This window comes from Pteropus alecto, unplaced genomic scaffold, assembly GCF_000325575.1.
Source record: "Pteropus alecto unplaced genomic scaffold, ASM32557v1 scaffold101, whole genome shotgun sequence".
Classification (NCBI taxonomy): domain Eukaryota; kingdom Metazoa; phylum Chordata; class Mammalia; order Chiroptera; family Pteropodidae; genus Pteropus; species Pteropus alecto.
In genome coordinates this window covers 2,489,816-2,507,368 of record NW_006432945.1, presented here as the reverse complement: position 1 = coordinate 2,507,368, position 17,553 = coordinate 2,489,816, and the positions used below count along the sequence as shown (strand labels likewise).

Below are 17,553 nucleotides of genomic sequence, written 5' to 3'. Positions count from 1 at the left end.
AAGAGTGTCTGAAAAGCCTGGGTATGTTTAACTGGGAGGTGACTAACCTGAGTGACTACCGAGAGTGTCTTCAGGTTCCCGCCCCCGCTGACCTACTTGGATGCTGAGGTGGAGGAGGATGAGGACGATGAAGGTGAGGAGAAAGAGTTTGGTGATGAAGATGAAGTCAATGGGGAGGAAGAGGAATGCGGATGTGGTAGAGAAGTCGATGAAGAGCATGAGAGTGAAGATGAAGAGGAGGAAGAAAGTAGAAAAGGTGAAAAGAAGAAGAGAAAAACAAATGGTGAAGGAGAAGGTGGTTATGACCCCAAAAGACTGGAAAAAAAAGAATTGCGCAGCATTAGTTGGATGGTTCATGGATTTGGTAGCTGTTTTTTAGTTTTGGTTTGGTTTGGTTTGTATTTTTGTAAATGTAGCTGTGATACAAGCCCCAGGACACCCACCCACCCAAAGAGCCAAGGACTGGCTCCTGCGCCCCTCTGCTTTCCTCCATTTAGTCCTTCTTGGGAATCCACCACCAAGCTTGGGGACTTCACCCCAACAGAATCGTAAGTGTTATTAGGTTTTCGTGTAAGACTCGCTATAGCATAGATAGCTGTGATTGGTGAGTCGACCGTCTGTGGCTACCAGTTACACCAAGATTGTAACAGCATTTGTACTTTTCATACAACAAAGAAGTGAAATGTCGATGGTGTTGGGGCTTGGAAACCCTTGTGTTAAGGACTTTGTATCTGGACTGCCTAGGTTTGAATCCAGCTTCGTACTTACCAGCTAGCTGTATGACCTTGACCAAGTAACTTAACCTCTCTGTGGACGATCTATAAATAAGGGTAATGATAGTCCTCACCTCATAGAGCTTTTCAGAGATATAAATGAGTCAGTAAACATGAATCATTGGAACAATATCTTGCACACAGTAGACATGTGCTTAGGGAAGCATCTGGTGCAGTTGTAGAGTGGGTTCTGAGCCAGCCTGCCTGGGTGTGAATCCCCCTTCTGCCGCCTACAAGCTGTGTGACTCCGGGGAAGTCACTCAAACATTCTTGACTCAGATTCTTTATCAGTAAAATGAAGATGATAATAGTATCTACCATTAAGATAAATCATGTATGCAAGGTAGTTATAATAATGACTCACATCATGAAAGCTATATAAGTACTAGTTATTATTACCGTTATTATTAATTTATTCATTCGCTAATCAAATATTTGGCTTTCCTATTCTCAAAGAGTCACAAAGGCACTTGCCCTACAGCTATAGTAGTCAGAATTAGGACCACTGACTCATGAAAGAAGGAAAACTCTGTCCAGTATGACAGTTTATGACTCTCTACTTCTTGGCATCCTGTGCAGTAGAAAGCTGGGGAAATCTATCCTTCTGGATAATTATTGCTTTGAAAGCAACGTGGAGAGAGGCAGTATGACCTACAGTGTCACTTAGCAACTGAAAAACTCCAGTACTGCTTTAACAAACTAAGAGATTGATGGTTGTTCAGTGGGGAACATCAACAGATGCTGAGGTCAGGTGCTGAGATCAGAGTCATCGACAGTGGAGAAAGTGATTTTAATTTCTTTTTATTATTGTTGGGAGAGGTATTTCCGTAATAGGCACTCTGTGCAGTCGTTGTGATGTTCCAGTTTAGTTCACTATGGTGACAGTAGTGCCTTCTGAATTTTTTCTTTTCTTCATTTTGAGATGCAGGAGAAAAATGAAGTTTGAGCTTTGTGAAGCTTACAACTTCAGGACAAGACATAACTATTGCTGGAAAATGAGCGCAATTAAGGTTAAATGGCTTTGAAAATTATGTGTTATTTTAAATGACTATTAATTAGATGATTTGATAATTCATGTTGGAGAGATATAAAACTGAGGGCTGTCATTATGAAGTAAAGCAAGACGTAGGTTTGCAAACCTAGAAGCTAATCTACCTTTAGCCAAGTATAACTGTAACTAAGTGGCCGTCTCTTTGCAATCAAGAATTCAGCGAGCACAAAATAAGTGGAGGTAGCAAATTATTTGGAGACCTTTCTAACCTGTGTCTGACCTCTTTGATTCATTTGCAGAAGTAATTGCCTGTGGAAATTGAAGTGCTTTTATCTATGGGGCTATTAAGTCACTGGTTGAAATGAGGTTGCTCTACTATGTTGTTAACAGTGAGCACGCAGTGGGAGCTGTTGTTTTATTCGACAGATAAGAAGCACCTGAAAATGACCTTCTATCTCTCTTATAAGAATGTTGCTTGTTAAGTGGCATTCGCCAATACAGCAGACTTTCAATGTGGTATAGGAATTTGTGCCATTCTTAGCAGGATATTAAGTGAGAGTTTTCAGGCTTGTCTTGTTATATAGTAGGGAATGTGTGAGTGTTTTATATGCTCTGATTTGGGGGGCATTTTCTGTGCCCTAGGCAATAGCCGTACGGCTCGAGGAGGAATGAGGGATAGAGCTGGTTGGAAATTTAGAGCTGAGTTGTCATCATTTTCATCAGTGTCTTGTGCATCAACGTGCAGCAGTCCTCCCTTATTTTAAGGGAGATAGTTCTAAGACCTCGGTGGATGTCTGAAACCACGGATGGTACCAAACCCGATATACTGTATACTGTATTTTTTCCTATACGTACATACTCTTTCACTTAAAGGAAGCAGTTCATAGTTTCTCTTTGACGTATCCAAATTGCCAGCATCACTACTTTTGAAAACAAGCACTGTGATACTGTGATGGTCAATCTGATAACCAAGACAGCCACTAAGCAGGGCACCTACAGTGTGGAGACGCCGGCAGAGGGATAATTTACATCCTGGGCGGGATGGAGCGGGACGGCACAAGATTTCATCATGCCGCTCAGAAAGGAATTTCTCTTTGACATATCCAAATTGCCAGCATCACTACTCTTGAAAACAAGCACTGTGATACTGTGATGGTCAATCTGATAACCAAGACAGCCACTAAGCAGGGCACCTACAGTGTGGAGACGCCGGCAGAGGGATAATTTACATCCCGGGCGGGATGGAGCAGGACGGCACAAGATTTCATCATGCGGCTCAGAAAGGAATGTAATTAAAAACTTATGAATTGCTTATTTCTGGAATTTTCCATGTATTATTTTAGGGCCATGGCTTACCACAGTAACTGAATCGAGGAAAATGAAACCATAGACAAGCGGGGCCACTATACTGAGAACCTGTGGGGTTGCTCTCATTCTCTTTGGCTTCATTGCCATTGTTCTGTCTGGTAGGAGAAGGGTGGCTGCCTTCATAGCCTCTTTCTGCTTCCTTGGTATGGCCTGGTCGCTATCTTTTCTCCCCCTCTGACCATCTTGCCTACCTTGGGGTACGGCATTATACTTAAACCTTAGTAGAGAAATACTGAGGATCGGTATGGCATAAAGCAGTGCTTCTCAAACTTGAAGGTAAGGAGCCTTTTGAATTACCTGGAGAATTTGAAAAAAATGCAAATTCTTGGGCCTTACTTCCAGAAATTCTGATCCAGTAGGTCTGGGGTGGGCCTGAGAGTTTGCGTTTCTACTGAAGCTGCTTACTGGTCTGAGACCTAACTCTGAGAAGCCCTTGTGTGATATTGTGATTTATAATAAGAATCATGTACTGTATTTGATCTTCTCCTATTCCTGGCACAGAGCTCATAAAACCCTTTGAATTTCCTGTGATGAGAGTGATAAAGATGTCTCTTGTTATGTTAAGGAGGTGACCCTGGACCTGGACCTAGAGATGGGAGCTGGTTGCCAGTGGAGCCGACCATGTGATTAAAGGGTTGGAATTTTCAGGTTCCCCACGACAGAGGATCAGTTTGATCACTAATTGCCAATGATTTAATCACTCTGCCTATGCAGAGAAGCCTCCATCAAAATGAAAAGGACAGGTTTTGAGAGCTTCCAGGTTGACGAAACAGAACACTTCCATGTGCCACTGTGCAGAGCCCCAAACTCCACAAGGACAGAAGCGCCTTTGTTTGGAGCCTCACCCTACGTATCTCTTCATCTGGCTGTTGATTGGCACCCTTTAACATCCTTTGTAATAAACAAGTCATCTAGTGAGTAAATGGGTTTCCTGAGTTCTGTGAGCCACTCTAGGAAATTGAGCGAACCCAAGGAAGGGATCTGGGAAGCTCTGATTTAGAGCCAGTTAGTCAGAAGCACAGGTAACAACTTGGACTTACGATCGGCGTCTGAAGTGGAGGTCAGTCTATGGAACTGAGCCCTTAGCTTGTGGAATCTGCTGCTAGCAGAATTGAGCTGAACTGTAGGACACTCACTTGGTGCTGGGGAATTGGTGGTGGGGTGTGGAAAACCCCACCCATGTTGATTTGGGTCCAGAACTCTTACCTCGTATGACTGAACCTGAGTGAACTCACCTCTTTGGGACAGTCTATTCAGTAGTTACTCAACAGCATTTACTGAGCACCCACCGAATGCAAAGGAAGGTGCCCCTGAAATGACCCCAACTGATGTCACAATTTCTGGAGAAGACTCCAGGAAGTCTTCTATTTAATTAAAGCACAAGCGAACATATCACCGTAGGATGTACCCACACAAAGCCAAGGCTGAGGGGACTAGAATCCAGGAGTGATTGATGGATGGAAGTTAATACTGCATGGTTCAAGAAAGAAAACTAAGATTTATTTCAGACCTACCCCATGCCATCATTGTGCATGGCATGTGTCATGTTAATTCATAGAATCTTCATAGAAACCCCAAGAGGTAGTTTATCTTCTCCCTTTCACAAGTGAGGAAACTGAGGCTCTTAGGACTTGAATTAGCGGCAGGACCAATCATTTAACCCCAAGGTTCTCTCTCTTCAGAGCCCAAGTTATTTGTATTATACCATGTTGCTTCCCAGCAGAGCACGTGACTCACCCAGTTAATGTTTGTCGAATTAAGAACCTAGAAAATTTAGAGATGATTCTTAACCATCCAGCTTTAATTATTATTATTATTGTGTATGGAGCTTTTATTACGTAGCAGGTACTGTGATAAATATTTTATATACATTATCCCACTTATTAAAAAATAAACTGTGAGATAATTATTAACTCATTATATATGATGAAATTTAGAGAGGTCGAGTGATTACCCTGAGGTCGGGAGTGGAACCAGCATTCCAACTGGCAACTTTTTGTCTCCAGAGCACAGTCTTTGCATTGTCCTGTGCCGCACTGATCTGTTGGCATGGCAATGAGTTCTTGGCTACTTCCTTTCCTCCCCATTGTTAACTACCCATTTCTTCCCAGACAACAAGATTCATTGCTATGAATTTTAAATCACAGGAAATGGCATTTTAAGTTAGTTGCTCGTTACCATGCCAATATAAACATTATCCTCACACCCACTCCAGCATTATCGCCTTAGAATAAGCAAAAGCAATAACAGCGGCAAAGACCAAAAATACTACGTTAACAAAATTAGACATGTTGCTGTCATGTATGGCAGGTGAAATGGAATAAAGACTAAATCTAGTTCCTAGGCCTTATTCCCATCCCTCTCCCACCTCCCCCCACATGCTTACACTTACTATTTAGTCCTTCCTAATTCATAAATACCTTCATTCAAAATCACTAAGTAGTCAGTATTTCAGCAGATGTGTCAAAGCTATTAGTATTTATGGATCTTAGAGATTCCTTTGAAGGCCTCTGTGCCTGATGAGCTTGGTTTAAAACATCTTTCTCTGGACTCCAACATTTTCCTGTAATGATAAATTTTGAGTCTGTTTATGCAATGAAAAGACAATAGTCACCCTTCAAGTTACTGTCTTATTGAAATGTTCTCTGATGTGTGTGTTCCTGACAGTCGATTCCAAGACAATTAACTGAAAGAGAAGATAATGTCGAAGGTCTCTGTGTTCCGGCTCAGTAGTCAGGGTTCTTCCATATGGCATCTTATTAAGTCCCCTAACAACCCAGGAGTCTGAGCAGGTGTTTTTCCTTTTGTCAGACTAACAGAAACGGAGGGAAAAAGAAGTACTTTGCCTCTGGTCACACAGCTCTAAGTGGCTGAGCTGGAATTAGAACCCAGGAGAGTATAACTGAAGGCCCCATCTTTGCGATAATATTGTGGGTACATAAGTCAGTGGGGGCACCTATTAGGATTGACTGGGCTGCTCTTCACATGGAAAGCAGAAGATTCAACTTCTGAGCTCTTCTGCCTTTTTAGACCCACTTGCTGTGTCTCGTTACTGTCTCGGGAGTGAGAGGTTGTCTGGTCTGCTTCGGGCTCTCAGTGCCAATATTGTGCGTGCTAATGACCTTTGCCCCAAGGTCTGATTCCCAACCAGTGTCACTTCTTGACTTAATGAGAAGTTTGTCCTAATGGGAAATTAAGGATCATAAGACTAGTGATTTTACTTCGAGGGAAATTTATATTAAATAGTCTTTTTCTTCAAAAAAAAAAATGAAGAAATTAAGTCTCATTAAAATAAGTAGGAGTAAGGCATAATTTTAATGGATATTGGAATTCAGGGACTATCTGGTTTAAACGCAGGAATTGGAAAGGGCTTGTACTGCCTCGGTTTTTCCGGCAGGGTGCGGGGATACTGTGTAATAGTCTTTGTTCAGAAAACAGGCTTCTTCTAGAGAAGCCACCCTTTCCTTTCGATCTGCCTAAACCAACTCTAAAAAAAGAAATTGGTGAATAATCCAACAAGCCTTGACCATGAAGAACAAATCAAAACCAACATTTATGTCTATAGAGTTTGACAACACATTCTGAAATGAAACAGCAATTGCAGTAGAAGACAGAAGTTACAGCACCATGCTTCTCAAAGCTCCCAGCAATAACGGTATCACCTGGGAACTCATTAGAAACATAAAATCTCTAGACCTACTGAATCAGAAACTCTGGGATCGAGGCCCCAAAACTGTGTTAAACTCCCTCCAAGTGATCATGATACACACTGACGTTTACAAATGGATGAGTTAGTGTGGTGTGGCGTTGGAGTCAAGAGATCCCGGGTTCTGGCCTCCCTGCATACTATTTCTAATCCCGGACTTCAGTTTCCTTATCTGCTAAATGGGGATAATACGCACGTTGAGGTAGTGTTGTTATTTATTATTACTATGTTGCTCTGAGCTCTTGGCTTTGAAGATTTAAAAACATTTTCAGTTTCATAGGAGTCAATTTGGGCCAAAGCCAGCAATTCCTGGTCACCTTTGCAGACCATTCATATTACTGTTATTAAACATGGCTGACTGAATACACACATTTACGTCTGATCACTCCTGAAACCACACTGAAGTAACCGCAAAGGAATGGGTTTGTTTAGGACATAAGTCCATAAGACAAAGAGAATGAGGGAAGAATAATCAAAAATTTGAAAATTGGAAAACAGTGATTGACTTGGCAGACTCAAGAAAGCTCTTAAGGTGGCAGAGGGGAAATCTAAAAAAATAATTTGATTTACAGCTGAACACCTCCCCCCTCCCCTCAAAGACTCAGTCATTAATGGCAATAAGTGCTGTCAGAAGTGAGGGGGAAGGAGGGCTAAGCAAAAGAGAGCTGGTTCAAAATTTGTTTAAGAAGCATTTAGACCCCCCAGATATCTTCCTTCTAGGAAGCTGGGTCACTGCCTCCTCCGCTCACAGAAGCCTTGTTTATTCTTGAGAGTCTCTGGACTGAGGGACACGAGAGACATTGGAAGGCAGGGGTACCACATGAAAACAGGGCTTCAGGGAAAGCTAAATGTTGAGACCGTCATCCTCCCTGCTCAATTGCTGAATGATGCCAGTATTCTCCAGAGAGGAGATCAAGGACTTCCATGGGAACTCTGGGAAGTCTAAAAGGACAACCTTAAAGTTGGTTACACCATGGATTCTTTAACATAAACTCCAGCCAAGTCACCCTACAATCAGTTCTTACAGTTGACAACCCCACTTATAGACACAAAGCTTTTAATCAATTTCCTAGCTAGGGCCCTACTCTTAAATATAAGTAGACACTTAAGGATTATCATATATTTCTAATGTGAAAGGCGGGCAAACACAAATAAATGAGGAATCAAAGACCAAGCATGGAAAAGAAAACTACAAAATCCATCTATGACTGATATTCTCGGAAAATAAGAAAAGGTATTACATTAATGAAATAGAACAGAATGCTATTAAAAAGAAACATTTAGAGAAGAAAAAAATTCATGGAAATTAGAAGTATGAGAGCAAATTAAAATTAAACAAATGGAATAGGAGATAAAAGTTGAAGAAATCTCTCATGAAGTGATTGAAGACAGGAAAGAAAAATAAGAAAATTAGATTAATCTAGGAATCCAACACCTGAATAACAGGAGATCTGGGAAATAGAATAGAAGATGAAGGGGAAGAAACTATCCAAGAAACAAGCCGATGACTATGTGAGGTGATGGATGTTAACTAAACTTATTGTGGTAATCATTTCCCAAAATATACACATATCAAATCATTGTGTTATACATCTTAAATTAATACAATGCTATATGTTAATTATATCTCGATGAAACCGGGGGAAAAAAGATGGACCAAGAAAATCTTTCACCAATAAACTTCAAAAGCCTACCTCCATTTTGAAGAATTCTCTCTTCAATTATCATGTTTTTCCTTGATTTGTTTCTTTCATTAATAGTTATTCGCCCTGTGTATTCATTCAACCCATGCTTTTTCCTTTCTTTTTCTGTATTTGGCATAAAAGGGGGAAAAAAGATGTCGGTGTGGCTCTATCCATATCAGCGCACCTTCCATGACCAGTGTGTCCCCATCATTGCTGAACAGAGTTCCCAGGCGAGAAGGGCTAGAAAAGGCCCAATTCTTCTGCTGAGAATTGAGAGTGCAGAAACAAATATAGGTTTGAGGGTAGAGTCTTTTTTAAATTCAGTTTTAACATATCATCTGGAATTCTTCACAGAACACATTCAGTTTGCATAGACCCATCAACTATCGACAGAGGACAATTATTTTTTCATTGTTACAAAAGGGAAAAGCCTCATTTCAGTCCTTTCTTTACCTCTAAGCTTTGATATATCTGCAGAACTGGCCATGTATTTATTCTTTTTAAAACTTTTTCGGCCTTCTCAAGTTTAGGAGTAAACTATACTCTACAAAGTGATTAGAAGCTGGGGTGCGTTTTCCAACATAAATAATTTTATGAGTAATGACCATCTTCCTAGAGCAGCCACAGGTCTCCTTATCTCACTGAATATTACGGGTATGCTGGTGAGGGTCTAACAGCCCTGCAGAAGCTGGTCTCTGAGATTGCCAGATGCCTGGCTAACGCAGGGATGAGTTTTTCCCTTTATCACTTCCCTTTGGTAGCAGGCATATTAGGTGCCCCTCCAGCTTCTGGAAGCCGGAGTAGATGTCCCAAAGAGACAGAGATGAGAGAGGGGGAGGGAGCGTGGCTGATGGCTCTAGAGATTGGGGAGCTAAGGAGAATGAGGAGCTAGAGAGCTGGTTAAGGGTAAGCAGAGAATAGCGGGGCCTTAGGACACTTATTTCCAAACCCACTCCTTGAGTGTCTCTTTTCTGTCCCACCAAAAATCCTAGAAATTGAGCTACCTACTTCCTTTCTATTGTCCTTAATTTGTTGCTTCTGACTAGAGTTCCCTTCATAGGTTCATAGAATAGAACATGTCTCCCATGGGAGTTAGAGGTAGAAGGTGGGGTTTCGTGATGACATCATGGTCCTCTTTTGTGACATTAAGGTTGGGGGAGCAATAGGAGTACAGAATATGTACTTGTCGCATCTCAGAGGGGCTCGGATTTTATTCTCGCCACAGCAAAGCCACACATTCTTCCCAGGGGCCACATGACAGTGAAGTGGACTGTGGTGTTAACATGCACCTGAACAATAAGTGCTAAGCAAAGTTAGAACACCCTTCATTGCTCTCGACAGACTAATTACTATTTTTTTTTTATCTGTGATTGCATATTCCAGGCCTGCCCTTCTGTGACATTGCTGGGTAAGGGCCGGGACTGAGTGGCCCATTCATCCTAATGGTCCCAGTGGGTTGTATAATGCTCGGGACGTGGCAGGGCTGATAAAGATTACTTGCTGATAGGTTTGGATTCAGGCTGGTACAGAGCGCATAGGAACACGTTTGATCGGTGGCCTCAGGCATGGCTCAAACTTCATGTGGCTTTATACGTGAAGAGGTCCCACTGCCCCATCCCCCAGCTGCTTTCTGCGTCCTAGCTCTGGCCTGGTCGTGTCAGCTCCTGTCCACCTTAGCCCTGTCCTAGTGGCCTGGTGTCAGGACGCTCTTTCTCTGGGTCCACTCCCAGAGGCTCTTGGGGCGAAGCTCTCCTGAGAAGGCCAGGACAGCCCGTCCTGGGGAGGGCAGCTCTGGCCATCGGCCTGCTCTGGGCAAGGCAAGCATTCTCGGACCCTGGTTCAGGAGCCACTCACGTGTCATTTCTTCTCCTCCTGCCTCCAGCACTTCTCTATGCCACCATCTTCGGGAATGTGACGACCATTTTCCAACAGATGTACGCCAATACCAACAGGTACCATGAGATGCTCAACAGCGTCCGGGACTTCCTGAAGCTCTACCAGGTGCCGAAGGGATTGAGTGAGCGGGTCATGGATTATATCGTGTCCACCTGGTCCATGTCCAGAGGCATCGACACAGAGAAGGTGAGGTGGGAGGTGGGTGACGGACCGGGAGAAGCGCTGTCTGCCAGCTTTGCCCAGCGAGGCCCGAGGCTCTTTTCGGGCAGTGCTTCTCCAGCCTGGCTGTACCCCAGGGTCCATCTGGGTGGTCTGGGGTTTCTAGGACCTGCTTCCAGAGGTTCCGATTGCCTCCAGATCAGCCTTGCTCAAAGAGTAGCAAGTAAGAGCCATTATTTAAGAAATTGGAAAGACAGGGTGTATCTCCTGGGGAAGAGAAGAACTGGAAGTTTAACTGTCCAGGACAGAATTTCCCAAACTTGTGTGATGATGAGAATCAGGGTCACCCAGAGTGAGGCGATCCGTATTTCTGGTTTTCCTTTCGCCTCAGGCTAAGATGGCATAAGATGACACAGCGTTGCTACTGATCCTGTCTTCATTCAGAGTTTCGACATTTTGTTCATCATGGATTTGTTGCATAAGAGTTGACAATTTAAAAGGAAAAATTTTTGAACTAAATTTAACTGATCCCAACTTAAAAGTAACAATACTTTTGTTGAAATCTTATTATCTGCCACAACAACAACAGTAACATAATAACAGCACCAGCTACCAGATCTGGAACGTGGGTTAAGCACAAATATTTACTGTCCTTCCCCACTCACCTGGCCCTGCATTCATGCTTCAATTGGGCTCCACAACAGCCCTAGGGAGGGGGAGGGGGCACCGGTATTTCTGTCTGAGGGATGATGCAGAGGCCCAATTAATTTTAACTACCATCAGTCAGAGTTAAGAATGGCAAAGCCAGGATTTGAACCCAATTTGTCCGACTTCAAAGCTTATGCTTTTCCTACTATTCCTTTTTTTTTTTTTTAATTTAAAATTCACACCAGATAGAAGAAAAAGTCCAGATGGACTTGCCCTCGCTTCTCAGACAGGCCAGGCGTCAGTCAGGCAGGACATGTCCCTGGCTTTGCCAGTCACCTGCCACGGCTGTGACTGTTGTTTCTCTTCTGCTCTCCCAACAAGGCCGTGGGTCCTGTGGGTGCCTGGCACCTGATGGAGCAGAAAGGAACTTTGATCTCTCAGCCCTGGGGCTCCTTTTCCCAGGGGCCCAGAGGCCTCTGTAAAGCTGGTTGTGGGAAAGAAGCTTCAGTACCTGCCCAACCCCCATGCAGGGCTGAGCTGGGTGGCTCCTGTGGGAGACAGTATTATCAGCATATGCCCTTTCTTCCCCTCTCTGCTGTCTCTTGTCCCTGGAGGGCTTGGGATTTGCCCCAGGTCTTCATCTGGTGAAAGAAGGGACACTGTGGCAACTCAGTCCAGAGCCCAGCCTAGCCTGGTGGGGGCCCACTCTTCCTGGCAGGCAACTGCTGGGGAGGGAACCAGTCCGTGTTCCCTGTGCCTCTCCCTAGTTCTCCTCCCCTCCCTTCTGGATCAGAATGGTCCGCGATGACCCGGGAGCCGAGGTGTATGGGAGGTGGGAGGGCGGTGGTGCCGGCTTCTCTGGTTTTACTGGTAATTGGCTGGTGACCTCGAGCATGTCACTTATCCTTCTGAGCCTCGGTTTCCGTGTCTGTGAATACTAACAGACGGGACTGACCTCTAAGGCCCTTTGGGCTATGATCTTCTGGACTTCAAAGTCTCCCTCAGGCTGACCCACTGCTGTGCTGCCATGAGCGCTCACTTGCACTGGGCACCGTGTGTGCCTGGCATCGTACCAGGATGTTCCTCGCGGGGCACCACTCAGAATCCGCAGAAGAATTCTGTGCTCAAGTTCGAAATGAAGACTTGGAGAAGGAAGCTAAGCACCCACTGGGCACCGTGTGTGCCTGGCATCGTACCAGGACGTTCCTCGCGGGGCACCACTCAGAATCCGCAGAATTCTGTGCTCAATTTCGAAATGAAGACTTGGAGAAGGAAGCTAAGCACTATACCGCTTTAAGTGCACACAGCGAGTAAGTGCTCAGGCCGGAAACTGAATACAGATCTGCCTGTCCTGGCAGCCTGTTCTCTCAGCCGTGCCGCTGGCCCGCCCAGCCTGGGGAGGCTCCAGCAGCCTCTCCGGTGACATCTCCCTGTGGCCTTCGAGGCCTCCAGCATCAGCAGGGATGGTCTCTCCCAGAACCAAGCAGAAGGGAAGATGGCCCAGGAGAGGGCCTTGAGCTGACACCCTCCCTCAGACAGAGGAATTCAAGATCCCCCACCCAGGCCAGTGCGGGGCCAACAGAATGGTGGAGATGCCGATGGCTGTGGGGGTTTGTCATTCCTCCGCCTCAGTTTTCCTCTCCTCACACGTGCCTTCCGGTGGCTCCGGGAACGGTGCCTATGAAGAAAACATCATCTCCATGCCAAGGCCCCATTCACAAGCAGCCTCTGCCAGCAAAGCGCAGCGCAGGGGGAAGCAGATATTTAAAAGCGAACTTACCTGGAGGATCAATCTTGGTTTCAAACCACTGGGCACGGTTTCGACATGACACGCGAGCACTCCTCACTCTCCGGGGTTCTGCTTGGGGAGCAGAGGACCCGAATTAAATCGGCATTGCTACCGGAGTCTCGTTTTCAATGAGCTTTGAGGAGGGAAGTACTTAGCAAGCACTCTGCCCAAGCGTGAGCAGTCTGAATTTTCCTCTGTGTTGGCCGGTCCCCTCTCCCCTCCCCCAGAGAACATGCTGACTCCCTCAGCATCCTACAACCTCGGAGCAAGAATGCAGAGGCACGCAGAGGGAGGGGACAGGGCACTGTGCTGGGGGAAGTGTACTGGTAGATGTAACTTCACGTAATCCTCACAAGCCAATGTCAGCAGCATGCATGTGACAGAAGACACTAAAGTAGAGCAGTTGAGTCGCTTGGAGGGGAAAGAGCTGGGATTTCAACTGTGTGCCCTTCTCTTTCCATGGCCACACCTCCAGGCAGAGCACAAGGGCACCCCGGTGGGCTGGGGTATGAGCAATGCTGTCGAGGGCAAGGTGTGACTTGGTCTGAGTTTTGAAGGGTACTGAAGGACTTCTAAAAAATTCTGAGGCGCACACCAGATGCAGAGGCAAATGGTCTAAGGCCAAGAAGCGGGGGTGGGGAACTAACCAGCCCCCCTTTCCCCCCCACCCCCGCCAAAATGTCTTCACTGAACACATTTGATTTTATACCCCCTGCTTTGTTCACAGGCTAGGATGAGAGAAAAGGTTATTGTAGGAACACTCCTAATTTCTCGAAGGTGTCCTATTGTGTTACCTAGTGCTTGCTGTGTGAGGGTCCATGCAATGGTTTCTTGCGAAAATTTAGTGCAGGAAAGTATTTCTCTCTCTGGAACAGGCTGAGAAATTTTCATTTCTTCAAAAGATGAAGCCCACATGGTCTCTTATAGTTCCCATGTTGCCTTGACTTCCCTGATGCTGAGAGCCAAATTACAAGTCCCTTTATTTTGGGCAGCTGCATAATACAGGAAGTGACTGCTGTCTCAACTAGGCTCTGAAATCCAGCTTCCTAGTGTGAGATCCCAGCTCTGCCATTTCCACTCTGCCATGTCCTGGCCGTGCCACTTTGGGCAAGTTCTTTATCTTCCCTGTGCCTCAGTTTCCTCATCTATAGAATGATACATCTTAGGGTTTATGTGAGGATTAAGTTAACTAATGCGCGTAACGCTTAAAAATGTAAAATCACATCCCTCCCTGATTTTTTTCTCTCCTTTCCTTTTTTATCATTTTCTTTAGCACTTACCACTACATTTTACTATTTTGCTTATTATTTGTCTACTCTCGCTAGATGGTAAGTTATATGAGGGCAGGGATTTTTGTCTATTTTGTTCACTACTACGTTCTCAGAGCCTAGAGTGATCGCTGGCATGCAAGACGGTACTCGATAAAAATGAATGAATGAACAACTCTAAAGTACTCAGCAATGCCTGGCATGTCGCGAGGGCTCGGTGAATATTACCTTGTATCTCTCTTCAAATCACACTCATATGCAGTCAGCTTTATCTTGAAAATATATTCTGAGTTTGATCACTTCTCACTCCACTGCCGGCGTCCCAACCCAAGTGCCTTCACCTCTCACCTGGACTCCTGCAGAAACGACCTAACTCGATTCCTTGGCTCTGCTCAAGCTAGGGTCAGGGTCCTCTAACGCCGCTCTGTAGCTGGAATGATTCTCTTAAAATAGAGGTCAGGTCCTGTCGCTTCCCTGCTCAAAGTCCTCCAATGTGTCCCCAGTCACACTCAGAATAAATCAAAGGCTTAGCATAACCTAAAGTCTCAGGTGCTCTCCCGTGTGGCATCTCCTGAAACCTCATCTCCTACCCCTTCCCTTCATTCACACTGGCTATTGTTCAGGTCCCCTCACAGCCTTTGTTATTCTTCTGGAATGTTCTTCTTCTGTGTGGCTCCCTCTGACACAGTATGCAGGTGTCACCTCCTCAGAGAGGAACTTCCCCAACCGCCTAGACAATCCCACATTTCCCCAGCCCCGTGATTCTTGGGCTTCTCTTCTGAGCATTTAGCACAGAATTTTGTCATCACTGCCTGCAAAGAGAGGAAGCTCCGCAGGGACAGAGACAGTGGCTGTCTTGTCCGCCGGCACACTGAGTGTGGTCTAGCCTAGTGGGGGTTGCTTCTGCCCCCAGGTGTTTGGAGGCAAAACACCTGGGGGCAGTGGGCCAGAGGCCACAGCAAGAAGGACCCTGACACCATTTCTTCCTGTGCCCCACCAGGTCCTGCAGATCTGCCCCAAAGACATGAGAGCTGACATCTGCGTGCACCTGAACCGCAAGGTGTTCAAGGAACACCCAGCTTTCCGGCTGGCCAGCGACGGCTGCCTGCGGGCACTGGCCATGGAGTTCCAGACGGTGCACTGCGCCCCAGGGGACCTCATCTACCACGCAGGAGAGAGCGTCGACAGCCTCTGCTTTGTGGTCTCCGGTTCCCTGGAGGTGATCCAGGACGACGAGGTGGTAGCCATCCTAGGTAGGTGTTGCCTTTGCTGCATGGAAACCTTCTGGTGCCCACGGTTGGCTTAGCTACTGGGCAGCTCAGTGCTGCCACCGCCTGTAACCAGAGACTGCTCCATAGGCCAAGGCCAAGTGTTAGCATCTGTCCGTCTACCCAACAAACGAATATTTGAGTGCCTGTTTTGTGCCAGTTGCTGTTTGAGATACTTGCTGGTGGGCTGTTTCGATGACAAAAATGGGTTTTGTCCCCAAGAGACTTCCAGTCTACTGTAGGGATGAACAAATAAGCAGACTTTCACATACAGTGGAAGGGGCATCTAACCCAGTATTCAAGTGTTGGAAAGGCTTCCTGGAAGAAACGACACCTAAGCTGAAATGTAAAGATTGAGAATGAGTTAGCATGGAGAAAAGAAGGGACAAAGAAGTATTTTAAGCAGAGGGGAAAGCACATGTGAAATCGCTGCAGAGAGAGAGAGAGAGAGAGAGAAAGAGAGAGAGAGAAGGTGCGAGAGAGAGCGCGAGTGAGCCCGTGAGGGAGCACACAATTCATTTGTAGAACTTCTTATGCTTCGCTGTGGCTGGAGGACACAGAACGAGAGAGAGAGAAAGAGAGAGAGAGAGAGAGAGCGAGCCCGCGAGGGAGCACCCGATTCATTTGTAGAACTTCTCGTGCTTCGCTGTGGCTGGAGGACACAGAACGGGAAGGAAGATGGTGAGAGATGAGGCTGGGGAGGGAGCCAAGCTCTAGGCAGATCATGGAAGGCTCTGGAAGTCATGTTAAGGGACTGGAATTGTATTTGGGGGAACTATCAAAGGGTTTAAAACAGGAGAGAGGCGTGATCAGATCTGTGCTTTAGAAAGATGATTGTGGTTGCAGCTTGGAGAGTGGATTGAAGGGGAAGGCTGGGACAGGGAGATGGACAGAAGCAAATGGAGTTGACATATTTTAAAAAGTAGAATCAACAGAACCTGTTGCAGGATGAAGGATCTACTGTGGGGGCAGAGGGAAGAGTCTATCAGAACTGCCAAATTTCTCTCTTGGATAACAGGGAAGCTGGTCTGCCATACACCGTAATAGGGGACGTGGGAGGAGGAGCAAGGATGTGGGGGACATGTTGCTATTTTGCATGTTGAGCATCAGTGGCCTCTGAGAATTCATCTGATTGCCTGAGGTAGCCACAAAGCAGCTCTTTGTTGGGAGTGTGTCTACCTCTTTGAGGGGGCAAGCCGTCATAATAACAGCCGTCATTTATGGTCATCGACTCTGTACTGGGCATTTTACATACAGATTCTCAATGAATCCTTACAGTGACCCTACGAAGTGATTGTATTATCCCATTTTGCAGATGAGACAATGAGCACTTAGAGAGGTTAGGGAACTTTCTCAAGATATCACAGCTGACAAGGTCCATGGAGCCAGCATCCTGGAGTCCCTCAGACTCCAGAACCTCTTCTCCGATCTATTTGGCGATACTGCAGTCCCAAAGGAGATTTATGTAATCTGCTGGTTATGTTGCCGGGTACTGCCAGACATTGTAGATGTATATTTTTATTTTTTACATATGATTTCTTAGGAGAATGAGACAGGGAGAGATTAAGTTACACTGAAGTTAGAATTGAGATTCAGACGATGTATCTAGACTTAGATAATTTTTTTTTTTAAAAAAGGCCCGGACTCTGTTCCTGCTTGACTCTGGAGTGCATGATATGTAGCCTTCCTCTTGTCCCCCTGGCCCCAAATCAACTTGCCCTCTTGATTACATTCTGCTCAGGTTAATCCAAGGATGATTTAAATACCTTCAGTACGAGCAGGCAGATGGTCAGAAGCAGACTGGGATAGAGAACGGGTTGGGGATGGAGACTGAAACTTTTTGCTAAAATAAGCGTTCTGGATTTCTGGTGTCCATTGAAGTCTGCACACAAGATTATGCTGTTCCCGGCCTTCCCCCTCCATAGAGACATGAGGTTTGACTGTATATAAGGAACAGAGCACATGAAGGATGCAGTCATTGCTTTAATATAGCTGTAGGGAA

At 45.5% G+C, this 17,553-nt stretch overlaps 2 protein-coding genes across 2 annotated transcripts in view; both read left to right on the top strand.

The window, feature by feature from the left end:
- The window catches only part of LOC112476446 (acidic leucine-rich nuclear phosphoprotein 32 family member B-like), a 20,426-nt gene extending 14,154 nt beyond the window's left edge, over positions 1-6,272 (top strand). The window contains 3 exon segments of the mRNA XM_025043994.1: positions 1-64; positions 66-364; positions 6,163-6,272. The exon segment at positions 1-64 is cut by the window's left edge and continues 203 nt beyond it. Of these exon segments, the coding sequence (XP_024899762.1) occupies positions 1-64; positions 66-364; positions 6,163-6,272 (473 nt within the window).
- The window catches only part of KCNH1 (potassium voltage-gated channel subfamily H member 1), a 309,398-nt gene that overhangs the window by 198,921 nt on the left and 92,924 nt on the right, over positions 1-17,553 (top strand). The window contains exons 8-9 of the mRNA XM_006907696.3: positions 10,406-10,605; positions 15,284-15,536. Of these exons, the coding sequence (XP_006907758.1) occupies positions 10,406-10,605; positions 15,284-15,536 (453 nt within the window). The remainder of the gene's footprint in view (positions 1-10,405; positions 10,606-15,283; positions 15,537-17,553) is intronic.